Raw genomic sequence first — 27,248 nt, forward strand, 5'->3', positions numbered from 1 at the left:
TGCCTTAATGGGATGGTCTGCTCCCTCAGTGCATCAACCGGGAAGCACGGGCGGCCAACTTCTCCAGCTCCCTCAACCTGCCTGACAAGACCCTGCAGTTTGTCAAGGACCACCCTCTGATGGACGACTCCGTGACCCCGATAGACAACAGGCCCAAGCTGGTCATAAGCGACGTGAACTACACGCAAATCGTGGTGGACAGGACGCAGGCCCTGGATGGGGCCGTCTACGACGTCATGTTTATCGGCACAGGTGGGTAGGAGCATCAAGAGTCTGCGTGGAGCCAGCATCTCCCCGCTGACCCCAGTGGTTTGTTAGAGCATGGACGGATTTCTGAGAAGTCCCCACGCCTGTGTGGCTACAGATCTCTGTGACCATCAGAGCACCGGGGCATTGGTTAGAAATGCAGGTCCTGGCTCAGATCTGGAAATTCAGGTCTGGCGGGTCTGGCCTGGTGCAGAGGGAGCCCTCATGGTGCCCTGCAGGCTGGGCGAGAGCCACAAACAGCACGTCCCGCCTCCCTGCGCCAGCAGCCAGGTTCAAGACCTGTCCTGACCTGCTGTGGACTCTGAAGCAGGCGCTTCTGGCATGGGGACCGTGGCCAGGCACAGCAGCAGCTGGCAGGGCCCTGTGGTCAGCCCCGGGTGATTTCCAGCCGTGCCTGTGAGCAAGTGGAAGGCTCTGCCCTCACCTGCCTGGGACCCCTGGTGGGACAGCACCCCCAGAGGCCAGCAGAGCCCAGGAACCGTCTCTCGTTTGATCTGATGGCACCATGTCCCCTGTGCTGATAAAGGATCTTACTTAGAGTCCATGGTGGAACGCTAGTTCATTTTTCATAGAAAAATGAGAATAACCCACATCTCTTGTTTATGATAATTAATTTTGCCAGTGGGTTTTCCTTTTTCATTTTTAATGCAAAAACATCCGTTTCTAAGTCTCTTGTTGAGGGAACAAGTTGAGAGGAAGGAGAGTGACTGCTGGCCGCTGTGTCTGACAGTCCAGCATCATCCCCTCTGGGCACATCGCTGACCTCTGCTTTGACCTTCCAGACCGGGGCGCCCTGCACAAAGCTGTCAGCCTCAAGAGCGGCGTCCACATCATCGAGGAGACGCAGCTCTTCCCAGACCTCAAGCCGGTCCAGACTCTGCTGCTGTCTTCCAAGAAGGTAGAGTCACCTGGGCAGGGGACCTCGTGCCTCAGGATCCCCGGGCTGGGGCCGGGGCTGGGCCAGGCAGCCCCGTCGTCCTTCTGGCCCAGCCAAGCCAACCTTCGGGCTCTTAGAGAAAGGCCTTCTGTGAGCCGTGCGATTTGGGGCAGAGGGATGGTGAGCTGGGGAGACGGAACTGTCCCCTAAGAGTCGGCAGAACCTCACTGAGTTGCTGGGCCGACTTCTGATGCTGTGGGGTGCGCCCTGGACCGTGAAAATATTCCTGTACCCTGACCTGGTGAGGCTGAGACCCCATCAGCGGGTCCGTGTGCTGGCGACGCAGCTCACCGGTCAGCACACTCAACTCCTACTCTGAGAAATGATGCGTTGTATCTGCCAAGCCCCCTCCCCTTCGACAGGGCTTCCTCCTGCACCAGGGTAGGCAGGCTCACCCCAGAAAGGGCCACGGGTGAGTCCGAGGCTCTGAGGGCTGTCCCGTCTCCATCTCTGCCATTGCAGTGTGAGCGCGACCGTGGACGTGCGTAAAGGAGTGAGCCTGGCTGTGTCCCAGCAGAGCCTTGTTGATGGACACTGAGCTTTGCAGTTCGTGTAATTTCATATGTCACAAAATATTATTCTTTGGTTTTTCCTCAGACATTAAAAAACATGAATCCCGTTGTTAGTTGGGCTGTGTACAAACAGCCGGGCCGTGGGCTGCAGCCCGTCTCTGGCCGTACGTCCATGGTGGCCGTGGGGAATATGCCGCCCTATTGACAGCTGAGGTGAAGCAGTGAAGAGCAGAGCGCAGGCTGGACACCAGGCCACCTCATCCAAGTCCTGGGTCCATGGCACAAGACTGGACAGGCCAGTCGTGCCTCAGTTTCCCCATCTGTACCCTGGGGGATGATGGACTGAGGAGGGTCCCGGCCCAGTCCTGTGGCTGTGGTAAGGACCTCACTTCTCCTTGTAGCGTCCCCCAGTGGGGCCTTGTGGGTGTCCCCCCACTGTGACCCCTGAGCTGACAGGCTCTGGGGCCTTGGCCGTGCCGGGCGTAGTGCCAGAAATGGAAGCGTGGCCGTGGGTCGCGGTCCCCTCGCTGCAGGCCCACCACTTGGCCCCTCCACCTGCGCCCCGTTTGTGCAGCCCTGCTCAGGGCCCAGGCCCGGCGCCCCTGCGCAGGAGGGCATCACTCTGTTGCTCAGGGTTTCTGGTGTGACCCATGGTAGTCTGAGGCCCCTTCCTGTGCTGGTTCTGGTGGGGTCTCTGGCCAGCTTGTAGGGCCCAGGCCCGAGCAGTGGGCAGCAGGAAGGGTCCCCCATCGGATGTCACTGAGCCCGAGAGCCGGGCAGGAGGGAACAGGCCTCCGGGTCCGGCGTGTTCGCAGCCGTCGCCCACGTGCGTCCCTCCTTCCCGCTTCTCCTAGGCTTAGGGAGCTGGATCTGGTCTCCAGGCTCGTGTTACACGGTCACCTCCCTCCCACCCTTCTGCTTTCTGTCTCCATGAATTTGACCCCTCTAGGGACCTCATATAAGAGGAATCACACAGTATTTGTCCTTTTTTGATGGGCTTGTTTCATTTAGCATAATGTCCTCAAGGTTCATTCGTGTTGTGATACTGTGTCAGAGTTCCTTCAGGGCTGAATAGTATTCCATTGCATGTATATACCGCATTTGGTTTATCCATTCAGCCATCAGTGGACACTTGGGTTGCTTCTTCCCCTAGGCTACTGTGAATAGTGCTGCCAGGCACGTGGGTGTGCAAATATCTCTTTGCGTCCTGCTTTCAGTCCTTTGGGGAGTACATGGCAGACGTGCTTTGTGTGGTCGTCTTTGAGCGCATGGAGCAGGCCGTCTGGTTTTCACGGGGACCCTCTTTAATGGTGAGACCAGCCTGCCTGGCACGGGAGGGTGAACATGGGCTTCAGCAGCTCCTTCAACTCTGGCCACGTCTGCCAATCACCTGCCGCGGGCTGGACACGGCCTGTGTGCACAGAGACCAAGACACGACAGCGTGAGCCCAGTGCCGCAGCAGAGGGCGCAGTCACCCGGGGGGTGGGGACCAGCGAGGGCCCAGGCACACGCTTCTCAACAAATCTCACGAGTGCTGGGTGGCACCTGGTCAGGTGGGGCTTTTTTCTTCTTTAAAATATTTTATTTTGAAATAGTGTTAGGCTCCTGGGAGAGTCGGGGTGACAGTGCACGGAGTCCTTGTGGGTCCTGCCCCAGTGCCCGTCTAAGCCGAGGGCTTCCGCTGGCCCACGCCCTCACCAACCTCTGACGTCGGATGCTCACGTTCTCACAACGTCCTTTTTGGCTTCAGGGCCCCATGAGGCCTCGGGCGTCTGGTCTCTTCGGTCTCCTATGGTTTGGATGGCCCCCTGTCTGTCCTCATCTTGGTGGCCGTGACACTTTTGGAGAAGACTGGTCGGGGTTTTGGGGAATGCTCCTCGGTTTGGGCGTGTCTGATGTTTTCTCGTGTTTAGATCAGGGTTCAGGGTTTTTGGGAGACGACCTTGGGGGGCATGTCTCGGGGACATGGAATCAACGTGTCTTCTGAGTTACTTGACTTCTTTATCCACGCTGTCCCCACGCCCTGGGGTCAGTGGTCTGGCCCCCAACGGGGGGCTGTGTGTGTGGGTTAAGCCCACTCCTGGAAGGAGGAGTGTCGACAAGTTTGGGTGTGTATGTTCCACCCCGCAGTGGCTGACGCTTGTGTGTGGGGGGTCTGGAGACACACAGTCACCCGGGGCCCGCTTGCCCACTGACTAATGAGTCCACCAGCGGCCCTGTCTGCAGCCATCCCTGAGCCTGTTTCGGTGTGCTGTTCTGTCCCCTCCCTGCCACATTTGTTCATTGGAATCGGCAAGACACCGTCACTTCTGCTTCACGTGCGCTCAGCCCAGCCCTTAGGGGAGCGAGGGCTGGGGGCTGCGTGGCCTGAGGGACAGGGACGGGGGCCAGTGGGCCGGGCCCGCCCTCCTTGGCGAGGTGTCAGGCAGGGCTCCCTCGGCAGCGCCGGCTGCCTGTTCTGCTCTGCGTGAGTGTCGGCACCCTCACTAGGGACCTTCTGTGGCCCTGCTGGCCCTTCGAAGTGGCCCACTTGGCCTTTCGCCCCCGGAAATTGTTCCTCACCTCTGTGAGCCACGTGATGCTCGGCTGTGATCTGGGACAGCATCCCCCTCCCTCCTTACGGATGCGGCGGGCACGTGGCCTCATCCGCTCAGGTCTCCGCCGACGTGGACAGGCCACCCCTGCGCCTGGTTCTCTCTGCCACTTGTTGTCACAGTTTCAATCCACTGCAGAGGGGGACTTCCCTTTCTCTTGGCTGTGCTCGCATACGGTGTGTCTGCGACCTCTGGCCTTCGATGCGTCCCTGGCCAGGAGATCTGCACTGACCCCGGGGACTTTGAGCCCCAGCCAGACTCTGAAGTTAATCCCGGATGTGTCCTCTGCGGATGAAGGCTGTGTCCTCTGAGTCTAAAACACTGACTTCTGGGTAAACTTGGGAAGCGTCGGATTTAGCAGAAAGGTCTTTCTAGGACGTCAAGGTGGGCCAGGGGCTCCCAGGCAGAGAGGGTGAACGCCCAGTGCCCGGATTGCCCGCGACCCCCTCTGCCTCAGCACTTCTGGGGACGTCTGCGGGAGAGCTCGTTGCAGCTATCAGTGAAGAAGTCGCCCAGCGCTGACCACCAGGCACCAGCTCTCTGCCAAGGGAGCCAGTGGAGGGAGGGGCGCCCGCCCCAGCCTTCCGGGACCCTAGGAGGAGGCTGCTTTGCTCTTTGCTGCTGAGCATGGCTCCGTTTCCCGGTGTATCTTCCTCCCTTGTAGATGTGCACGGGTGATAAGCGAATGCTCCTCACCTCTCTGACTCTGTCTACCGGTATTCTGTTCCCTCTCCACGCTCTTCCCTCTGGGCCCAAGCTGGATTCAGACAGTGACACAGGCTATGTACATCCTAGAGCTCACGTCTGGTGGGCACAGGGTTGGGGTCGGAGGCTGTGCCCTTTGGCCCCTGGCCGGGAGGACAGCTGGGAGTGTCAGGGTAGTGGTCTCTCTCCACATGGAATTGGGCTAAATAGCTCCACCCCCAAAGAAGGCGCAGAGACACATGCTGGACGCGGATGGGGCAAGTGACAGACAGAGGCCCAGGGCTGCTCAGAGTTGGCGTGCGGGTTCTGTGTGGAGACGGTGCCCTGCCTGTGTTGTGACTGTGCTGTGGTGCAGACTTGGCTTGGGTCTGACCCGGCCTCGCTCCAGTCCTGAGCGAGGGAGGCTTGTCCCCCTCCAGGGCGCAGGGGAAGATGCTCGTCCCCGCTCTCTGTGAGTGGAGAAGCAGCCCCTGGGGCCCATCCCCACCGTTCTCTGTCTCACACCCACAGGGCAGGAGGTTTGTCTATGCGGGTTCCAGCTCGGGCGTGGTGCAGGCCCCCCTGGCGTTTTGCGGAGAGCTTCACACCTGCGTGGACTGCGTGCTTGCCCGGGACCCTTACTGCGCCTGGAGCCCAGCCACTGCGGCCTGTGTGGCCCTACCTGAGACTGACAGCCCCAGGAGGTACTGGCCTGGGGTTGGGGGGAGGCGCCGCTCTCGGGGGCCCCCGCCCACCCTGCAGTGAAAGCGTGTGCATGTGCGTGATCCATGCTCCATTGTCTTGCAGGGATCTCGTTCAGGAGATGAGTGGAGACACGTCCGTCTGCCCCGGTGAGTTGCTCCCTCTCGCTGCACCCCCTTCAGGAACGGCCGGGTCTTGTAACCATTTCACGGTGCTTTGGTGTTGTGGCATTGTGCACATTTTCTTTCTTTCTCTCCTCGGAGCAGAGGTCAGGTATCTCGTGGCAGACCCCGTGATGTTTCTCTGTCCCTTTTGTTGCAGAAAAGGATGTTGGAAGCCACACAGAGTGTGTTTGTTTCCTGGAAAGCACTGTCCCTCCCAAGCTGTGACGTCCGCTCTTGGGACACTGGTCTCGTCTGCTTAGCTTGGGCTCCTTAGACAAACCCAGACCTCTGTGAATGGGAGGGATCAGTCCCCCTTCCCCTTGGGTGACCCCACGCCCGCCGGGAGGTCAGGCACATCCCAGCTGAAGGTGGACGTGCCCTGGGCTCCTGCCCTCCCGTCCTGACCCCACAGCTGTCATCAGTTAAGACAGTTGAGGAGGACGGTGCCGAGGGCCACCCAAAGGCTGGCGTGCCCGGTCGCGGCCAGCAGAAGTGTGCAGCGTCTGACTTGGTGCCGCCCCGGAGTGCGCAGTGGGTGGCTGGCTGCTCAACCGCCCTGGCCTGGCGGGTTTTCTCCCGGGAAACCAGGGTGCAAAATGGGATTTCTGCCGCTCAGAGTTGCCTCCGATTTCTTTGTCCCGTGGGCTGCCATCCGGGGCTCATCTTTGCTTTTCGGTCACGCATGTCTTTATTTCCTTAGTTGTTCTGGAAGATTCCATGTTGCTCCAGTGGGTGAAACTCTTGTGTCCTCTTGTGCCTATTAATCTATTTTTAAAGGAAGTTACGTAGCGAGCAGGGTTGTTGACACTGTGCACGTTTATTTTGATGTTCCAGATAAAATTAAAGAAAGTTACCGGCAGCATTTTTTCAAGCACGGCGACACAGCAGAACTCAAATGCTCCCAAAAGTCCAACCTGGCCCGGGTGGTGTGGAAGTTCCAGAACAGTGGGCTCAAGGCCGAGAGCCCGAAGTATGGCCTGGTGGGCAGGAAGAACTTGCTCATCTTCAACCTGTCGGAGGGAGACAGCGGGGTGTACCGGTGCCTGTCGGAGGAGCGAGTCAGGGACAAGACCGTCTTGCAGGTGATGGCCAAGCACGTGCTGGAGGTCAAGGTGGTCCCTCGGACCCCAGTGCCCTTCACCTCACCGGCCGTCCGGACCGAGGGTGGTAGGATCACCCCCAAAGTGTCAGCGGGGCCCACCCAAGGCTCCTCTCCCCAGACCCCAGCTGTGCGGGCCACTACACCCCGTGCCATCATCCCGTCCTCCAGCGCTGTGCCCACCAGCCTGTCCCGCAAACCAAAGACGGTCAGCAGCGTGGTGTCCGAGGTCCACTCAGAGAAGACGGTGTATCTCAAGTCTGGCGACAACCGCCTCCTCATGTCGCTCTTCGTCTTCTTCTTCGTCCTCTGTCTCTGCCTCTTCGCCTATAACTGCTACAAGGGCTACCTGCCCGGACAGTGCCTCAAGTTCCGCTCGGCCGTGCTGCTCGCCAAGAAGCAGCCGGTGTCCGACCTGTCCGACTGCGAGCCGAGCGCGAAGGAGACGCTGGTGGAGCAGGGCAGCTTCTCGCAGCAGAACGGGGGGCAGCCCAAGCCGGCCCTGGACACTGGCTATGAGACCGAGCAGGACACCATGGCCAGCAGGTTGCCCACCGACAGGGAGGACTCGCAGAGGATCGACGACCTGCCGGTCAGGGACAGGCCGTTTGACGTCAAGTGTGAGCTGAAGTTCGCCGACTCAGACGCGGACGGGGACTGAGGCCCGCTCGGGGAGGTCCGTGTGTCGCCGTGCAGTAGCCTCGTCCAATGCCTGTCCTGTGCGTAGGCAGCCCGTCGTCAGCCAACCTCAGTCTTCTGTGTCTTTTCTCTCGGGTCGAGCTTGTGACTTGGTTCTCTTTGTCCTTTCGGAAAACGGCGAGCGTCGTGCCGCGGCGTCCCTCGGTGGGTCGGAGCAGCTCGGGCCATCCCTGCAGGTGGCCGTGGGGCAGTTGGCAGACGGTCCTGGCCCAGGAGGAGTTGTTCTTGAGTGCCCCTCTCCCAGCAGCCACTGAAAGATAATTTAATTCCAGATTGGAAATGATGTTTTAGTTTATCAGATTGGTAACTTATCGCCTGTCGTCCAGATTGGCACAGACCTTTCCTTCTGCAACGTTATTTTTTAGGATTTTGCTTTAATTGTGTCGGTGCGTTAGGCCATTTGTTTGAATTACTAAAGCAGATGTTTTAATATTTAGAAGATGTACATCTTCTAGGTTTTGTTGTATATTAGGGTAAGATATGGCTTATGTTGCTTAAGATTCTCAGGGATAAACTTACTTTTGCTGAATACATTCTTTCTGCTTTTAGAAACGTAGACAAAAGCATCTCTTGAGCACACTTGCTTTTTTTTTTTTTAATTTTATTCCTTGAGGGAAGCATCATTTTCAGAGAGAGTTTCTTTCTGTACTTTTTTTCTCTTGTTTTAACTTTTTCAAAGAAGCGAGGGCAGTGGAGGACTGGCCCACGACGCGGGGCAGGGCTGAGTGAGAGACAGTGCGCAGGCTGGCCCAGAGCCGGGGGCACAAGCGTCGTACCATCTGATGCCCACAGCCCTGGTGGAAACCTCCTGTCCAGACAGATGGAGCGCTCGCCAAGACTCTCTGGTCATCCGAAGGTCTCCTTCTCTTTGCTTCCATCTTGCACCCAGTGCTGCCCAGATGTTCTGCCTGGCCTAACAGCCGTCCACAACTGGAAGAGAACTGGGCAGCGGTGGACAGATGGGCCTGTGACCACCACACCCCCACGGACGCCACCATCGCAGACCTGCTGGGCCTGACGCTGTCCTCGAGGTGCGCACAGGCGGTGAGGTCCACCATCACGGACTTCACACTCCACCTCCCCTTTCTGGAAACCCACAAGAGGAGACTTTTTTCCGTGGCAAGGAGCAATAAACTCTGGATTTTTGTGTGCCTATGTGGACGGTCTCGTCTTCCAGCATGATCAGATTCAAATGCTTTGGTGTAAACATTTGTGTTTTATAAGATTTACTTTGTTTTTATTTTTCTACTTTGAATTGTATACATTTGGAAAGTAATCAAATAAATGAGAAGCTTATATCCTTGATGTGGGCATGTGCTTTGCTGAGGCCACATGGCCTCCCTCTCTCCGAGCGGGGCTGACAGGCAGGCCGGGTCCCCCACACCCCACGCACGTCCCGGGCGGCGCTGGGCCCCTCTCTCCCCCCGTGCTTGGTCTCCGCTCTCTGCATGCAGCGTGTTCTGACGACTCCTGCCTCAGTGCCTCTTTCTTTTCTGTCCTCTGTCTCGCAGCCTCATCTCCTCTGCCCCTCCCTTCTCCGGGGTCCTCCTCCCTGTCCTGTCTGGGCCCCGACTCATCTTCCTCTCCCCGAAGCCCCTGGCCAGCCGTGGGCTCAGGGCCTGACAGCCACCCGCGGGTCACCTTGCTGCCGCCCTTCCTCAGCGACCAGGCCCAGCACGTGCATGCCCTGGGGACCTTCCACCTCTTCTGCCAGGCCACAGGTGAGCAGGGCACCGTCCGTCCGGGGTTGGGGGGGGCTGGGGGCGGACCTCCTCCTCAAGCACCGCCTTCCTGGCTGCATCCCTCAGAAGTTTCCTTTCACTTCCTACAGACTGCGGGCTAACCAGCTGTTCCTCAGAGGGCCAGACGTTAGCGGTGTCAGGCTTTGTGAGCCACAGGGTGGCCTCTGTCGCAAGTCCTCGGCTCTGCCTTCAGAGCCTGGAAGCCAGCCACGCGTGGGCCTGGCCAGGCGCCAGTCACCCTTGATTCCCACACCCCAGGCGGCCAGCTGGGCGCAGCGGCGGCTCACCAGTTCTGGTGTGTAGGGTTACCTCTGTGTCTGCGAACAGTTTGGGGTTGACGTGGCATTTGGAGATTGGAAAAATTAACTTCAAGCCTCCAGAATGGGAGCCAGTCTCTTGCTTTGTGATGTTTAAACCCAAAAAAGATTGAGAGTCTAGGGCAACCCTAGCTGGGACTTGGGGGGCGTTGGCCCCATGTCACATCGTACTGGATCAGGAGTCAGCCAAACACACGTTTCCAGAGCACACGGGCTGCAGGCAGCGCCCCAGTGGCCTGGGTCCCCCCGGGTGTGGGCGGTGTGTGGCTGATCGGTAGTTAACAAAGAGAAACCAGGTGCCGGTTGGTGCCCCGGCTGCATCCTCTGCCCGGAGCAGAGGAGTGGAGTTGAGGAGGAGGACGAGCACCTTCTGTGCTCTTCTTTTTTTGAGATTTTAGACAGACTGAGAAGCTGCTCAGAGGGCTAAGCTGTTGCCCATCCCTCTGTCGAGTCAGCTCATGGTCCTGGGATTGGCCTGGGTTGCTGGGAACCAGCCCATGTGACCGCGGTGGCTCTGCCGTGGGCCTGGTGGGCCGCAGGTGGTGGGCCATGGGTGGGGGGCAGGGAAGTTGCCTGAGAACAGGGCGCTGTGCAGCCAGACCTTCAAGGGGGTCCGTGTGGCCCCGGTCGCTGCTCCATGCCGGGGGCCGGGCCGGTGTTGGGCCTCCGGGTGCTGCTCCTCAGCTGGCCTGTCTTCCTGGGGACAGGCATCTAGAACCTGCGTCTGCCCCCTAAGCCCTCCTGTGCTGGTGGCGGTGGCCTCCCAGGCACACTTGGAGCCTCCTGGTCACTGGGAAAGTGGGGACGCCCAGTGCTGGTCACACGACCACCCCACGGCTCAGGGCCCTTGCTGGGGGTCCAGGCAGGCCTTGTGGCCAGGCGTGCATGTGGTCAGGATCTATATGCCCTTAAATGTGGGCTGCTCAGGGGTGTGTGGCCCATTAGCTGGGTGGGTGTGCATCCACACGCATTTGTGCACGCGGCCCCTGGGACTGGGACAGCACCCACAGGCTGGATCGGGGCAGCACCACTCCAGGTGTTTCAGACACGGGGAATGCAGTGCAGGGTTAAGTTCCAGAGATGACAGCGGGTGGGGACAAGGTCAGGTAAGGCCCCGAGACATAGTGACCACAGAAGCCAGTGCCGGACTCGGGGCAGGAGAAGCAGGGTGCTACTTAGAGCCACCCTGGCCACCAGCGCAGCCCCGCTGCCAGTGCTGCCGTCGGGGCTGCTGAGGGGCTTCAAGAAGCCGAGACCTTTCTTCCTGCCGACGGCCATCTCCTGTGGTCTGGCAACCTGGCCGGAGAGGGGACGGGGCCCGAGGAGCTGGGATCATAGGAGCCCGCGTAGCAGAGCCTGGAGAGCAGGGGGAGCAGCGTCTCATGGGGCTCAGGCTGCGCAAACGGAGGGAAACTGAGGCCCGGCCACCCCACCCTCCTCGTGTGCGCTGTGTTCTCTCTGAGTCGGCTGCCCATCCGGGACCGTTCCACTGAGGCCACAGCCCGAGGCTCGGAGGCACCCCCAGGCAGGACCGGCCTCTCCAGGTAGCCTGACGTGGCCTGTGCCACCAGGAGGGGGGCCGCCCAAGGCAATGTCAGCGAGGCCACCCTGAGGGCCAACCAGAGGGCCACCCAGAGGGCCCTGTCTCCAGGGCTACAGACAGAACGCCTCACACACACATCACACGTACCACATACCATATGCCACATACACATGCCCATATACACACTCCACAAACCACACCACACACATGCACCACACAGTCACACACCACATGGTCACACACCACACTCACTCGCCCCAGGGGGGCCTCCTGCATCCTGGAGGCGGGTGTGGTGTGCTGGGCCCCTTGAGGGAGACAGCAGGCAGCGGGGTGACAGGTGGGCGCCCTGGAGACAGCTGGGGGGCAGAGCCCAGGGGCCAAGGAGCCTCCTGTCTCCCTGAAGGCCCGCTCCCACGCCACCCTCTCAGCCAGGAAAGCAGGAGGTGGTCCTCAGGGACCCAATGATGGCCCTTCAAAGACCCTCTCAGCCACGTGGTATTACGTCTGCCCCCAGGAAGCCTGCTGGTCCTAGAGGCAGCCTGCTGTGGTGGCCTAGCGGCTCAAGCCTGTCCCTTCTCTCCGAGGGCCCGTCCTGGCACAGCTCGCAGGCTGACGTCAGGGACCCCAATGACACATGCGAATCTAGGCGTATGGTGTCCTTCCCCCAGACTGAGCCGCGAGCCCATGTGGCTCTCCGTGCCGGTGAATGGCGGTTCAAGTGCAGCATCTCTGGCCGTCCCCTGCCCCGAGTCCCAGAAGGTGCTGGAACCAAAGGCCGAGTTTCTTTTCAAGCCTGGGCTCTGTGGAAGTGTTGGTTCCTGCCGCTGTGGCTGAGGGTGCCTCCCTTTCCAGGGTACTCCAGTGTCGTCCCCGTGGGCTCGGGCCAGGGGTCCCCGCAGAGCTGGCTGTGCAGCCGTGTCGCAGTGGCTCCGGCTCAGGCCAGACCAAGGCCAACCGGCCTCTTACTGCGAGCGCAGCCTCGGAGCTCAGGGACTCAGAGGGGCGCCCTAGCCCCCGTCCTCTCTCCGTCTCCTCATCTGCCCAGTGGAGTGTGTGCACCTGTGTGTGCATTCACACGTGTATGTGTGTGCCTGTTTCTTTGGGTCCAAAGCACACTGCATGCTGGGATCTGTGGCCGCACCTCCTTCCAGGACCTCCTTCCAGGATCGGAGTGCCAGAGGCGGAATGCCTGCCCTGGCATGGTTCTCCAAACTGCTGGCCAGCTTCCGGGCAAAAGGGGTGCACGTGGCTTCTGGAGAGTTAGGAAAATGCTGACATGTACAGGAGAGGTCCTGAGCTGGACAAGTCAATGAGGCACGTGGTTGTGTTTCACTTTTCTGAAATAGTGAGTCCACGCTCCTCATGGCAAAATTAGCATAGTATAGATGAGGAAAGAAGTCACACCCTGCCGCACGTAGGCACACTCGCTCTGTGTTGGCGTGTATGAGTACGGATGCAGACAAGGGCCACCGACAACGTCGTGTCCGTACACAAGCACATACAAATCATGCATTTGCACATGCAGGCGTACACACACACAGAAATAGATCTGTCTAGTCTTTTACCCAAAGTGGAGTCTTTCTCTACCCTGTGGGCTCTGCCTCTAGCCCTCATGTGACTGTCTTTCTATGTCAAAGTTAGAGCCATGTCATTTTTAAAACTGGGGAGCCTCTCTATTTTAGGTAACATTGGGATGTTCAGGTTTTGGGGGGCCTTTTATGTTTTAACTGCAACATTAGAAATCAGAGCCCTTTAAGCCACTGGGGTGAGAGGAGGCAGCAGAATGGGCAGCAGAAAGGCGGCCTGGGGCTCAGAGGGTCCCCGTCTCCGAGCTCCTGCAGTGACCGTTGGTGTGAGGAGCTCGTGTCCGGGCTCCTGAAAGGCCGAGGCCGAGCCTGGGGGCAGGGGACCCATGGATCCCGCACTGTGCCAGAGTCTCGATCCTGAGTGTGTCTGACGACCTAGTTTTGTCAGAAGCTGTGTCTCTCATTCTACTCGTGATAATCCACATGCCTTTACAACGGAGCGGTCCTGTTCCTTGGTTTCTGGAGGACTCCTTGTGGGCAGGAGTGTCATCCACAGAGGGCATCCCTCTAGCGCCCCCATGAAGCTGGGCACCGTGCCAGTCCCTCCTGCGCCTCCCACCGCGTGGTCTCTAAAGCGCCTTCTTGCCGCATAAGCTTCCAGAGTTTAGGACCTGGGTATTTTAGGGGTCACGCTTCAGCCGACCACAGAGTCTGGCAGCTTTGTGACGGGCTTGGGACACCCCGAGGAGGAAAGCCGATAAAGCTGGGGTGGCAGAGACCCAGGAGAACCCCTTTCCCTCCCAACCAGGTCCTCCTGATTTCTGGGCCGTGCAGGGGAACGCCCTGTCCTGGGGATCCGGTGTGAGCATCCTTGGTGCGTGCAGCCTCTGGGTGCTCAGAAAACGGCTCCCCAGGGGATGTGCCCAGGCAGCCGGTAGCTGGCAGGAGGACCCTGGGCGTGAGCATGGGAGGTGGGCCAGCCCCATGGTAACTGGCCCCAGGGTCAGAGTAGACCACAGGCACCAGGATGCCTGGAGAAAGGCTTGCCTGCGTGGAGCTGCACAGACAGCAGTGGGGGCACCGGTCTGGGATGTGGTCAGAGCACTTGGGTTGGACCCCATCACATCCCCCTCCAGCTTGGGGCTCTCAGGCCCCACCTCTAGGATGGGTCGGTCTCCCTTGATGAGAGGCTGTTGCTCCAAGGGGCTCTGGTTTTGTTGCAAAGTAGAATCAGCTGTGCACCAGCGGATCCCTTAGACAGCCTGGGGCAGGTTGGGGCAGGACAGAGCCAACAGCCCCTACAGAGCGTCACCCGCAAGCTGGGTGCTGGAACCTGAGGCTGTAGGAGCCTTCCCAGGGCCCAGAGGAGCGGATGCACCTTCCAGGTTGGCGATGGCTCAGCTGCGCTAGGGATGCACGAGACTCCTGCCAGCGCCCCACAGAGGCGGCTGGGAGGGTTGCCTGGCATTCTGATGTTCCCAAGCAGGCCCTGTCGGGTGGGTGGGTTTGGCCTGCTGCCCTAGGTCCCCACGGGTGTCGCAGTGAGGTGACCCCGCCGACCGGTTTTAACTTTCCCTCTCTTTTTAATCTCCTCTGCCTTCGGAATGAGTCGGATAGTTTTAAAAAAGAATTAATGGAACGTAAGTAATTCTTTAACATTTTTCATGTTTTGGTACAGTTAAATACACATTTAAAGAATATTTAGTGGTGCTTAAGAATGCCCTCATGATGGAGGTGCACGGTAAGTGTTTTCCGTACTGTCCGTGCTGCAGGAGCTCTGGGTGTTCGCGGAATTTCGCTCCTGAAAGGTCTTGGCCCCTGTTGTTCGGGGTGACAATTTGGCCCCAGCTCAGGCCACCCAAATTCTTTGTCCCAGGCCTGGCCATGAGAACCTTCCAAAAAGCTCCTGGGTCCCATCTTGGTGACTCTAGTTCAGGAGGGGCCTCGGTGCACCAAGGGTCACCGCTGGGCAGTGCTAGGCATGAGGGAGGAGGCTGGGCCTTTTTAGAGCTGACTTCAGCGTCCGTTCAAAGAAAAGTTCATGCTCTCGATCATAATGCCTCGTGAGGATCAGTTTTCCTAAAGTTAGATTCCACCAGGATGCCCATCAGCCAGGAATGGCTAACGGGATGTGGTCACATGGTGCGCTCAGCAGTGAAAGTGCTCCATTCTGTGTTCCAATCGATGGGCACCTGGGTAGCTGTGTACGGATGTGGACATGTGTATACGTGCACGTATGGACGTGCAAATATAGGTAAGTGCGTGGATTTAGATGTGCTTGTGTGCGTATGTATGTGTATGTGTGTATATACATATAGAGAGAGTTGCCTAGGGGTAAAGTATAAAACACTTTAGTGGGAAAAACAAATTATAGGGAATCAAAAACAAAAATCCTGCAGAGCAAACAGTAAACAGACCTGGGAGGTCTTGTCCACCAGGCCAGGGTGGCCAGCGAGCTGCTGGGCCAACTACTTTTGAATATCTTTCAGAATTTCCTTCAGAGTCTATGGCGCATTTCTTTCTTTCAGCACAGCATTTTATTTTTATAATGAAAGCAATATTTGTTTCTTGTAGTGGATTTGGAAACTCCAGGAAGGTATAAAGAGCAAAATTTAAATGATCTAAATTAACCCCCTGAAGGCAGCTGCCACCAGTACTGTGGCCATTTGTCGGCCTTATCTCTATGTGTGTACATGAATGTGTCCACATACACATGTATGTGTGTACACAAATGTTTACACACATGCACTTGTTTTTCTGTTTAACATAACATTAGTATTTTTCTGTGTTATTCTTCTTAAACATGATTCCTAACGAAGGATGGACAACACAGGTGGCTGCCACACTCCCCGACTTCTCACTGACGGACCTGGCTTCAGTGACTCCTCCATGTTCCCACCATTGGCTTGGAGTCATTCCTAAGATTGTCCAGCTCAAGAGTCTGACTTTCTCTTGGGAGGAAGGTTCTCTGAGGATCCTGAATGTAGTGGATCCCTGATGAAGGGACCAGATGGGGTGAAGAGGTGCCAAGTTGGTCACATGGGGACGTGATTGTGCTGGGAATGTATTGAAAGTAACCTTACTTGAATTAGAAATCTCTGCTCCTTCTGAGACACCCAGCTCGTGACAGAGAACTCTGCCCAACACCTCGCCCCCCTTTCCCCACCTGCGTCTGGCTGTGCACATGCCCCACGTGCTCGCACAGCCACATGCCCATTGCTTGGGTGCTGGTTTTTAACCTCCTTGGCCCTGTCACTTGTTGGGCCTCCTCAGTGAACCCAGCCACAGGCAGACAGACATAGTCCTTCCACTGCTGACCATCCTCCACGAAACCACTTTTTATTTCCCATTCCCCAGCTGGGGGGCATTAGGGAGAATCCAGCTTTTAAAAACCGAGTCTTGGGTGGTGTTGTGATCAGGTAGGGGCTGCTGTGTTCTAGGTTGGCCTCACAGCACGCCCCTTGAGCGTTGGTGTGGTCCACGCAGAATAGCAGACATCTGTCAGGGAGTCAGGTCCCTAAGCAAGGAGGCTGGAAGGCACTTTGTCGTCCATGCTGTTAGGGTGCCCGCCTGGCACAGGCAGAGGTGAGAGGGGGCAGCATGGGCTAGCGGGGCCTGGCCCCAGCCCCCACCGCCATGGCTGGGAGCAGCAGGGGCAGAGGGGCCGACACAGGGTTTGTGTGTCCCCCAGGGCCTGCAGGAGGAGGGCCTGTGTCACCTCTCCTGCCCAGCTCTCAGGGGCCAGGGCTCCAGGGCAGACGCCATCTAGCGCCTTGCCCAGCCTTTGCTGCTGTCCCAGCTCAGCTGGCAGTCTGCACACACGGGGACAGGAGCCCAGGTGCTCAGCTGGGCAGTTTCAACCTGACCTCAGTCCTTCCTTCCACTGACTCGAATGAAGCCAGCATGAGAGCAGATCCAAGTGGGGCTGCCCTGGCTTGTTTGTTCCTGAGTAGGGGATAGGAGGTGGGCCTGACTCAGCACGGCCCCCAGGCCCCAGGGTGAAGTCTGAAACCCACAAGCTCATCCAGCAGCATCCTACAGATGGGGAAGGCGGCCCCAACCGGCTGCTTCTCATGCTGGACCAGAGCCCAGATCTTGCTCCTGGCTCCCCGCACACTGGTCTTGACGGCCCACCGCCCTTTCCCGTTAGTGTTGGGCTGGAAACTGGTCCCACGTCCTGTGTGAGAGGCAGGAAGCCCAGGTGTGTGCTGTGCTCCTGGCCCAAACCTGGCTCAAACCTGGCTCCTCAGAGCTCAGACCCCAGCCAGGGCCCAGTGCCTAGAGCAGGAGAAAGGTACCCCGTTCTCCAGTCTGCAGTGTCCACTCTCCTCCAAGTCCTTATTGCAATAGGACAGGCCCTCAGCACTTCTCAGTGCCCCTGCCCACCCAGGAGCTCCCGGTGGCAATCCCCACCCCAACAGCCTCAGTGTGTGTCCTGGGGACACAGCTGTGCATGCATGCTTTGGAAAAGGCGACTGAGCAAGGGCAAGGATCAGGAAGCCCATGGGTCAGTGTTTGTACCCCCTTTCTCCCAGGGGTCACTGGGGACCACAGCAAGAACCACATGGAGGCCTCCTCCAGGGGAGGGGCAAGGACTGAGCTGAAGGCTGCTCTGTCACCTCAGGTCCACCAGGGACAAGAGAACCCCTAATCTGGGTAGCCCCCGTCCCTGTGCCGGGGCAGTTCCTGTGGGTCCTAGTGGGCTTTAGGGGACAGGGGTGGAGACGGTCTGTGTGCCTCCAGGTCCTGCGGACATTCGCTTCGTCTGGGAGAAGAACGGGCGTGAACTGGAGATGTGTGTCCCTGTACAGACCCACGCGCTACCCAACGGCAGGACCCACGTGCTCAGCTGGCTGCGGGATGCCATCAGCGAGAGTGCCGACTACCGCTGCTCCGCACTCTCCTCAGCGGGGAACAGCACCTCCGGAGTGCGCGTCTCCGTGCTGAGACCCGGTGAGTGAGTGAGTGGCCCTGCGACCAGAGGCCTGGCCTGCCCCTCCCATCTCACAGCAGGCTGCAGCAGCCCAGGAGTGCCACTGGCCCTCACCAAGAACCATGAGTGAGCACGTGCACGTGCCCACACATGCACACACAGACATCATACACCAAACCCTGGCTGCCAGCCCCCATGCCGGGGGCACGTGTGACGGAGGGTGCTGAGGCCCGGCTCCCATGCGGGTAACTCTTCTTGGCTGTCGTTAACCCTGCAGCAGCCCCTGCAGCCGTCTGTCACCCTGACCGGCAGCCTCCCCACACCCTCTGCACGGTGCACAGTGTCGCCCTGCTCGGGGCTGCCCTGCACCTACCTGGAGGCCGCAGAAGCCACTCCCCTCATGCTGGCCGCAGCTCCCATCACCTGGGCACTCCTTCCAGATTCTCACCTCGGCCCTCCTAGTGGGGCATCGGGGCAGGCAGTGTCGTAAGCACCTGTCCTTCCTCTCTCTTCATCCTTGGACAAGAGCCCACAGGTTGCACAACCCCAGCCTGACACCACTCCCCGTGTGGAGGCGTGCCCCCGTCCTCTGGCTCCCCACCGCCCGTGGCCGCACGTGACTGCTGGCTGAGCTCTGTGCAAGCACACGGTCTTCTCCTGCCTGCTGGGCTGGTCACTGTGGACGCCCGGCCCTCCACCTCTGGGAACTTGCCTCGAACGTTTATTCGCTCTTCTCCACTCGGTTTCCTGTGCTTCCAGAACTGTTTCCCGAGACGCTGGGCTGCCTGGCCTGGCCCTCAGCTCGCCTTCTGCTCTTCCCTCTGCCTCCTCCCTTGCCCGCTCCGTGAGCTCTTCCCTCTCTGCCTCCTCCCTTGCCCGCTCCGTGAGCTCTTCCCTCTCTGCCTCCTCCCTTGCCCGCTCCGTGAGCTCTTCCCTCTCTGCCTCCTCCCTTGCCCGTTCCGTGAGCTCTTCCCTCTCTGCCTCCTCCCTTGCCCGCTCCGTGAGCTCTTCCCTCTCTGCCTCCTCCCTTGCCCGCTCCGTGAGCTCTTCCCTCTCTGCCTCCTCCCTTGCCCGCTCCGTGAGCTCTTCCCTCTGCCTCCTCCCTTGCCCGCTCCGTGAGCTCTCCTCAGCCCCTCGCACACGATACTACAGTTCATCTCACTCGCACGTTTTTACTGCTTGCAGCTTCTGTTCTTGTCACGAGGCTGCACTGTCCCCTTCACTGAGCGGGGTGACTGCAAGGGTGTTCTGAGCCCTCTTCCCCCTCCCGCTGGCCTTTTCTGTCTGTGTCATCCTTCTGTTTCCCTCAGAACTCTCGGCAGCCTGCAGTATCCCCTTACATTTAGGACAGGGGCACAAAGAGCCCTCCTGTCGGGGCCCCTTCTCCCCAGGGTGCCGTCTCTGCACTGACAGCATTTGAGTTACCTGGGGCTCGTCAGAAACGCAGTCAGGCCCTGCCTGAGCTACTGGATCAGAAGTCTTGGGGGGACCTCGTGGGCTAACACCAGAGGAACTGGGCTGCCTGGCACCTCTCCGCTTCCCTGTGGGCTGCAGTCCCGGGGGGCCTGCTAAGCTGCAGATGGACTCAGTGGGTCCCCCGTGGTCCACACTGGGAGCAGCCAGCCCTCCAGGTTGACGGTGGGCCAGAGGATGGGATCTCACCATTTAGTGTGTGCATGCCCTCTGCTCCTGTCTGCTGTCAGTGCCGTCTGCCCTCGGTGGTACCCAGGCCCCAAGCCCGGCCTGTGCCCTCTGAGATGACCAGTCTCTCCTGCAGCGATGGAGGGTAGAGCAGGGAAGGGCCTGGGGCCAGGCTTCAGCCTCTGACGTGACCCGCCTCGTGGCGGCCTGGCGCAGAGCCGCACTCCTGCCTGTGAGGCGGCTCCACGTCCGTGCTGCCGGCCCGCGTCTCAGCTCTTCTGGGTCTGTGCTTCCACTCGCCCCCTTGCTTCTCAACTTCCAGGTTTTTGTTGTTTCCTCTCCTATTCTCTGCTCATTTTCAAGAGTTTATATATATATGTATGTATTTTTTAAAAAAGCTTTTTTTGTCATCTTAATAGAGATTTGGGAGAAAAAAAATAATTGGAAATAGACGCTCCCACCCAGAACCTCCTTTCTTTTCATTTTTGTAAACTGCCTGTACTGTCAGGACAGTGAATCGTCATGTGCACATTACGTCCCATCCAGAGGCCAGGTGGGCAGTGCTGTGGGCACAGGGCTAGGCAGCGACCGGAGAAGCAGCGGGCACTTTGAAGCCCGCGATGTGTGACCTCGTCTGATTCAGGGGTCTTAGGGGGTGGGGACTGCTGTCATCCCCAGTGCACAGATGACGACAGACACACAACTCACCGAGCAGTGAGCAGGACCTGACTTTGATGGCGGCCAGTTTTAGCCCTGAGTCACTACAGGCAGTAGACACAAAAGACAGAAGGCCAGGGAAGACATGGCTGCGCCCGAGACCGGGCTGCTCGGTTCTGCTCGGGGTGTGAGGTGTGCTTCCTCTCGCGGGGGCTCGGGTTCTTGGAACCCATTTCTGAAACGAGTGACAAGAGCTGTCATCCAAAGCAACGACATAGTTCCTTTCTGTGTCTCCAAAGGAAGACCACGGCAGTAAAGCTCATGCCATTTGACAGCCCTGCATGTAACTCGTGTCCAAAATGCAGGATCACACACACACACACACGGCAGGCCACGCAGAACAGGTAGCAAATGACATCATGGGATGCCAGCCCTGGTTGGCTGGGCTGGGTTCTGAGCCTCGGCTCCAGGCTCCCTCAAGGGGAGAGGAGCAGGAGGAGCCCCAGGGTCTCTGCATCGTCCCATGAGGTGTTGGCTTAGCCCTCTCCTGCCTGGACCCTGTGGCCCTGGGAAGTAGCTGCCACGGGAGCTGGTGGTCTGGGGAAGGGCGGGTAGGGATGCTGGCTGTGGAGGCCCCCTGGGCCAGGAAGGGGAGGCTGTGGGTACCCAAGGTACCATGAAGGCCTGTGAAGCTGAGACCTGGAGCCCCGCTTGTCTTGCAGAGGCGACCCACCAGAAGTGGACCCGAGAGCTCACCGCCTGGAGGGCTGTGGCCGGGGAGCACGACCGAATGATGCAGAGCTGGAGGAAGGCATGGGTACGTGGCCAAAGGTGGGCCTGCGGGTGGGCAAGGGGCCGGCAGGGCGGCCACTACTTCCAGGGGCATCTTGTGGGGTCCATTCTGCCAGTGGGCTCCACAAGCTTCCTCTTGCCCACAAAACACTTCCACTCTCTCAAGTCTGCAGCTCTCCAGCCCAGGCTGAATCCCTATGGGGTGGGATTCAAACCTGGAGGTGGCTTAGTCTCGGCTGGGTGCTGCTTGGGGAGCAGACCAGGAGTGGTGGGCATGTGGGCCACCAGCGCACCGTGTCCCAGCACTGGGGTGGCAGGACAGGCATTCCCACATAGGCAGAGGCATCCCCGGGCTCCCGAGTCACTGGTACAGGCTTCTCAGTGGCCAGCACAAAGCAAGGCCAGAAACTTTCCACAGTATGTGCTGCCGCACTGAGGAGGGGCCGCAACAGCTCCCATCCGGGGCCTTAACGCGTCCTGTGTCCACTGGCTGCCCAAGGCCCCTCCTTGTTGCCACACAGGCGGAGCCTTTGTGACTGCTCCCTTCCAGGCTTAGCTGCGCAGGCTGCCTCCCGCAGGCCCTCCAGGACCCCCCAGGGGAGGGCACATGAGACGGGAGACTTGAGGCCTCCAACCACGTCTAAGACAGTGCATGGGAGAAGCGAGGTGGAGACAGGGACGGGTCGTGTGCTCTGCCAGGAATTGAGACCTCACTCTTCTTTCAGGAAAGCTGTAACCAGGACAACTTTTAGCCACCAGGAGGCAGTGCCAACCCCACTGCCACCTGCCATGCACTCCTGCACTGGCCCCAGGACAGTGAGCTGTCACCTTGCCTGCCTGGAGGTGGCCATTGGCCTGTGCCTAACTGGCCCCTCCACAGGGTAGGCACTGGAGAATGCAGAGCCCCACTGGACCTGTGACTGCGCCTGGAACTTTTTCTTTGATTAGGTGCTTACATGGAACGTAGGGTCTGTCTTGGCAGAAGCGGGAAACCAAGACGGTTAAGAGGCTGCACAGAAAAGGTGGCTGTGCTAAGACAGCAGTGTGTGTGACGGAGCCTTCTCCAGAAGCACTGCTGTCACGCTCCACCGATGGCTCTCACATGATCTGAGTATGTCACGCTATACGAGTGGGCCACCCCCAGCACAGCACACAGTGTGAACACGGCCCCTCCTGACTGCTGGTGTCAACGGGCTGTGACCCACACCTGCTGCCTGTCCCCACCTTCGACCTTAGCCACTTAACCGAGGCACACCACAGGGAGAGGGAAGCGAGGCTCCCAACGAAGAGCATCTGCCCGAACCTCGAATGATGATGAAGCCCTAACTGGGAGCTGATGTGGATCCGGAGTATCTTTGTGTCACTCCTCACTCATCTCCGAGTATCGGACTGCTCACAAAGCTCTGAGTGTGTGCCTGTCTGCTTGCAGCTTCGCTCTGGACCCTGAGGTTGTCTGAGGCAGAAAAGTCCGTCGTGCACTCCTGGTGCCACGTCTGATATTCCCCCGACGGTGCGCATCTGAGGAGGGCTCTGTTACACCTGCTCCTGAGTCTCTCGGTTTCCAAGCTGTACCTTCTAGACTCCGCTGTGTGCGTGCATGTGACGGCCCAGGCCCACCACTGCTCGGCCCGGAGCCTGACAGGCGTTTCTTCTTGATTGAGGAAGGAGAGTTTTTGATGGAATGCCAGTCCGTCGTAAAACCAAAACCTCTGTTACAAATAAAGCCGTGCTTCTCTCGTGCCCCTCGCAGATAACACATGCGCGCCCAGCCTCGTGACCGCAGCCTGTGCCCGGAGCCCGCATTCTGAAGCTGGGTGCCTGCCTGTGAGAGCAGCACGTGTTTCCCGCCAGTCACTTCCAGCACCCACCGAGAACGAGGCTCCCCGAGGACGCTGACCTCAGGGTTGAAGTTGCCCTCGTCATCCGCCAGGGTGCCTGCCCATCTTGCCAAAGGACCGGCTCTGGCTCACAGGCCATCCGCACTGTGATGCAGTTTTCTGTAAAACGTGGCTCAGCTCCCGTGCGGTACTAGCAGCTGCTGAGTGAACTGCTCGACGGTTGGGGCCTTCCCCTTGGTGCTGTTTTCCGTCTATAAAGCCCCACTGCAGTCTGGATACAGTCAGAGCACGTTCACGCTCAACAGAACATGCAGACACTTCCGGTTCCCACAGTGGTGTTCTGTTGGAAAATGTGCTTATGAGGATGAGTTCTGATTCTTTGCACTGTTGAAAAAAATAAAGGCAAAGAGTTCCACGTTTGCTCAGTGAGGTGAGTCTGTACTGGGAGGTCCCAGCGCTGTCGGCTTCCTCTAGCACCGTCTGCACAGCATAGGTCACTGTGTCACTTGCAGGGGTGGCCTCACCAGGAAAGTGACAGTGAGACTAGGGCAGCCCAGGGTTAAGTCACATGAGAAGCAAGCTCTCTGGGTAGCTGGTCACCTGCTCTGCTTCAGCTTCTCTTCTCGCACGCTTAGCTGAGCACGGCCCAGACCCAGAGACCCGCGCCCGGGGAGAGGACCTGGACCTCCAGCAGAGGTTTTTAGATGGTTCTTTGGTTTATCAGTTTTATACTTCTAGGCTGCTGACTACAGCTGACAAGCTATTTAGTTTTACCCCCAAAATTTAATTTTGGAATCTATTCTCAAATAATCTCCTATTTTCAAACCTATACATTCAACTTGCTACCTGTTGACAAGAGGGCAGGAAAGGCCTCTGTTCCTCCTGGTGGCCAGAGGGAGGAGCCCGCGAACAGGACCCAGGGTTAGGGACTAGGACCTGGGTGACCAGACGGTATGTCCCCTATGTAAACACCCAGAAAGTGTACGGAGAAGCAGGGCGCACACCAGGACTAACCAGTGTCACAGACAGCAGGACAGACAGGTGCCTCACACACCTCTGGCCACACTGCCAGCCCTGTGCACACAGTGGTTGTTCCCGACTCGTTATTCCACTTTCACTCGCTCACCACAGGCCACCTATGTCTCAGAGGCACGAAAGATGTTTGGCCCGACTGAACTCAACTAACGTTATGTTCACAGCCAACACAATACCCACCGCCTGCTGAGCAGAGAGCAGCGCAACTCCGCTCCCGCCACGTCCTCTGCGACGAGCGCGCGGGCGGCGGCACTGAGGAGGGCCCCATGACAGTGTCTCTTGGACTGAGACTCTAGCAGGTCCAGGCACAGCAAGCCTCTCCCTGCTCAGCCCCTTCAGTTCAGAGCAGAGTGCTGAAAGGCACTGAGCAGGACGTGGGACAACCACTGAGATGGAGACCCAAGAAGCCTCAGGTGACCAGGGTCTCCAGTGAAATTAAATCATCACTCTTTATTCAAAATAAATAAGGCCTCTTACTTACAGGAAAGTACGAAAGTAGACTTCTATCCTCCTGACCTTGGAGACAGAAACCACATTCAGAACATGTTCATTTACAAAAGAAAGAAAAGATTTCTACATTATCAAAACTCAAAGTTGGGAACTTCAACATACATAGTTTCTTTGAAAAAGAGAGATGGAGAGGAATAATTCATGAAAGAGGTCACAGGTTAGAGAACCGATTTTCATTCTGAGGCTCATTTTAGCAAATGCTCCAAATACCCCCCAATCTTTGGCCCAAAGGCCATGTCCTGAGAAGGGGCCCACTCCTGCTCCACCATGGCTGTGCAGGGCTGGGCTGGCTCACCCACGGAGAGGACACCCCCGACACACACCCTGGGCGCCTTCCGCTAACAGACCTGGCTCAGCTTCCTGCAGGACAGAGGAAGTACCCTTAGCAGCAGAGTACTCTGAGTAGTATGTTTCCAGTATTTTCCAGACTCTCGGTCTGCTCAGAGAGGCAAAACTGTACCTTCAAGGCTTAGGGAAGGTTTCCGCCAGCACAGCCGAGTGCCCGCTCAGGGGACCTGCAGCCCGGGATGCCTACGAAGGCTGCCACGTGCCTGCATGATGCCTCTCCCAACGAAACAGCCAGTCAGACACAGAAGAAATGAGAGAAGAAAAGGTCCCAGAGTCTTCTTCACACCTCCCTCCTGACTCCCACACGCAAACACACGTGAAGGCACGCTCCTTATAAATTCAAGTCCCTCATCTGAGAGGTTGAGGCCTCCAGCGACTCTTCCAGCTCCAGCGCACATCGACTGTACGCTTCCAGGTGTCTTCTCCAGATTTCAACTGGAAACGAGAAAGCACAGCTGATGAGCAGGCAGGGACAGCCGGCACAGTACCAACAGGAAAGCATGCGGCCCAGCAGCTCGTTTCCTGCACAGGGCCTGGCCAGGACTGAACCCTGCCGTCCCCAACTGCAACGCCCCTTTGTGAACAGCATCATTACACCTCAGCACACACTGGCCTTGACACACTCCCGCCGGGGACACCATTGTCCTCAAGGCCACCCTCTGTCCAGGTGCCGTCTGAGACACTCACTGACAAGCCCTTCCAAGTCCCCAAGTCTGAGGTCACCTCTCAGACAATGGCCAGGATGCAGCCGGGCCTGCCCCAAGCGGCCTGCTCTCCTGCCCACCCTGACCCTTAAATCAGTCCGTGAAGACACCGAGGGCACTCGGCCCGACCCCAGACCCTCCCCAGCACTCACTGTAGTGCGGCTCTTCTTTTCCAGTGGGTGCCGGGGGGGCACCTTCTGTGGAGCAGCTGGGGCCCTGCGCGGGCGGGCTGGCAGGTGCCTGGGGCCCAGGCTCCCCCGCTAGCTCCTGGTGCACGTTCTCCAGCATGGCCTTGTACGCCTGTCGGGCCGCCTTCGTCAGCTCAACCATCTTGTGGAACTGGTCCTTGGGCAGAAGTGAGAGCACAGATAACACCCCCTGACCACAAAGGACATGGGTCCCCTGCAAACCAGTGACAGCGCCCTCCACAGGGAACAAGAGTCACCTCCACCTGGGTGCTGGGATTCCACCCAGGGGAAGAACAGGCTCCTGGCTGTGGGCCTGTCTGCGGCAGCTGCTCTGTGGCAGCCGTAGGAAACCAAGGCCACCGTTCCGCAAGGATTCTGCCTTGAATGGCGCCAGCCTTGAGGCTCGGGGCTGCTCTGCCAGGGACCGCAGACAACCAGCAGCTCTCCAGTTCCCTCCCACGAGCACGCTGGACAGGCTGGAGCCTCTCACCATGGTCTCACCTGGGCTCCGTCGTAGCTGAAGATGCCCACCACGCTGACGGGAACGGCCTTGTTCAGACTGCGCCCCAGAGCTTTGCGGTTGAGTGCAAACACACAGGGAATGTTCTGCTCACAGGCGTAATCAATGATGGTGTGTAGGGTGTCATCCAGGCCACCTGGTCAAAGGACAAGAAAACAACAGGGACCACATCACGGGAGCGTGGATGTGACACTGGTCGCAAAGGGCTGCTTTCTACAGGCAGAAGGCTCCCCAGCTCCTTTCTTCAGTCAAGTAGGTGGCCCAAGCCAGGTTCTACCACGAGAGAGAAGTCAGTCACTGCAGTGCAAGCTCCTGTTGCCCTCAGCCACAGGGCAGGACTCAGCTCTCCAAGAGACCTTCCTTAGCGTAACGAAACATGTCTACGCAGAGCCAGAAGTGGCATCAGTGCCTAATGGGAAATGAAGTCTTAGGTGAACTTTTACTGAAGACACTATGTGCGAGGCCCCCCGGTCTACTTGCTTCGTGTGCGTAAGCTCCTGCAGCCTCACAGAAGACCCTGAGGGGGAGGCTGCAGCCCACTTACAGATGGCAATCTGGAGCACAGGGTCACTGAGCATCCCTCTCCATGTCTCCGGCCCTAATGACACGACCTTGCCACAGACCCACTGCCCTCCAGTGCCTCCCAGAGAGGTGCCAGCCAGGCCGGTACTCAGGAAGAGCAGAGGGAAAAGGGGCAGCTGTGTGTGGCGTGCTGTGCCGCCAGACCAGAAGCCAGCAGCACTGAAGAATTCCTACCAACAGAGAGAACTACGTACTGGTGTCTGTGCACGAGTGATGCAGAAATCAGCACTCTTCAGACGTCCAAGCAGCAGCCGGCTAGAATGTGTAATGGGAGAGATGACCCACGAACACCACCACTGAGGGTTACAGCCGGGAGGAATGAATTTATCAAGAAGCATGGCAGACTTACAGCGCAACGTCCACATGCTACTAAAACACAACAGAAAATCCCAACAAAAGGCATCTATGCTCCCAGACAGAAGGATCCAATGTCGCAAAACATCAATTCCACGTTCACTAAAACTCTGAAATACTGTAACTTACTGCAAACGGGATATTTTGAGAAACAAAAAAAAAAAGTGAGACCAGTCTTTTGAAAAAGGAAAATAACATCTGGCTGGCATCACCAGGCATTAAGTCTTGCTATCAAGCTACGAGAACATAAATAAGGGGACGCAAAGTGACAGGTGGAGGCTCCAGAAATGATCTGAATGTGTGGAACCCGAGCAAGTCAGGAAGAGCAAAATTTGGAAGCTGGAGGAGAGGTGGAAAAGG

General features: G+C 58.2%; 2 protein-coding genes across 24 annotated transcripts in view; one reads left to right on the forward strand and one right to left on the reverse strand.

Annotated features, from left to right (window-relative positions):
- The window catches only part of SEMA4D (semaphorin 4D), a 111,606-nt gene extending 88,544 nt beyond the window's left edge, over positions 1–23,062 (forward strand). For 13 of the 21 annotated variants that reach the window (XM_023627564.2, XM_023627562.2, XM_070248342.1 and 10 more), the window contains 5 exons: positions 30–252; positions 1,050–1,165; positions 5,526–5,698; positions 5,802–5,845; positions 6,695–8,961. In XM_023627564.2, coding sequence (XP_023483332.2) covers positions 30–252; positions 1,050–1,165; positions 5,526–5,698; positions 5,802–5,845; positions 6,695–7,620 — 1,482 coding nt within the window. In that variant the 3' untranslated portion in view covers positions 7,621–8,961. Of the gene's footprint in view, positions 1–29; positions 253–1,049; positions 1,166–5,525; positions 5,699–5,801; positions 5,846–6,694; positions 8,962–9,169; positions 9,380–17,529; positions 17,740–20,739; positions 20,835–21,534 lie in introns of those variants that run through there. The other 8 variants (XM_070248351.1, XM_070248348.1, XM_070248352.1 and 5 more) reach the window with 1 other exon arrangement.
- A 1,045-nt stretch (positions 23,063–24,107) lies between these two features.
- SECISBP2 (SECIS binding protein 2) overlaps positions 24,108–27,248 on the reverse strand; it is a 39,579-nt gene continuing 36,438 nt past the window's right edge. For 2 of the 3 annotated variants that reach the window (XM_023627566.2, XM_023627565.2), the window contains 3 exons: positions 25,934–26,088; positions 25,397–25,589; positions 24,108–24,975 (listed from right to left, as the gene is read on the reverse strand). In XM_023627566.2, coding sequence (XP_023483334.2) covers positions 24,872–24,975; positions 25,397–25,589; positions 25,934–26,088 — 452 coding nt within the window. In that variant the 3' untranslated portion in view covers positions 24,108–24,871. Of the gene's footprint in view, positions 24,976–25,396; positions 25,590–25,933; positions 26,362–27,248 lie in introns of all 3 variants that reach the window. The other variant, XR_011431226.1, reaches the window with a different exon arrangement.

The sequence above is a fragment of the Equus caballus genome, chromosome 23 (genome assembly GCF_041296265.1).
Source record: "Equus caballus isolate H_3958 breed thoroughbred chromosome 23, TB-T2T, whole genome shotgun sequence".
In the NCBI taxonomy this organism is placed as follows: Eukaryota; Metazoa; Chordata; class Mammalia; order Perissodactyla; family Equidae; genus Equus; species Equus caballus.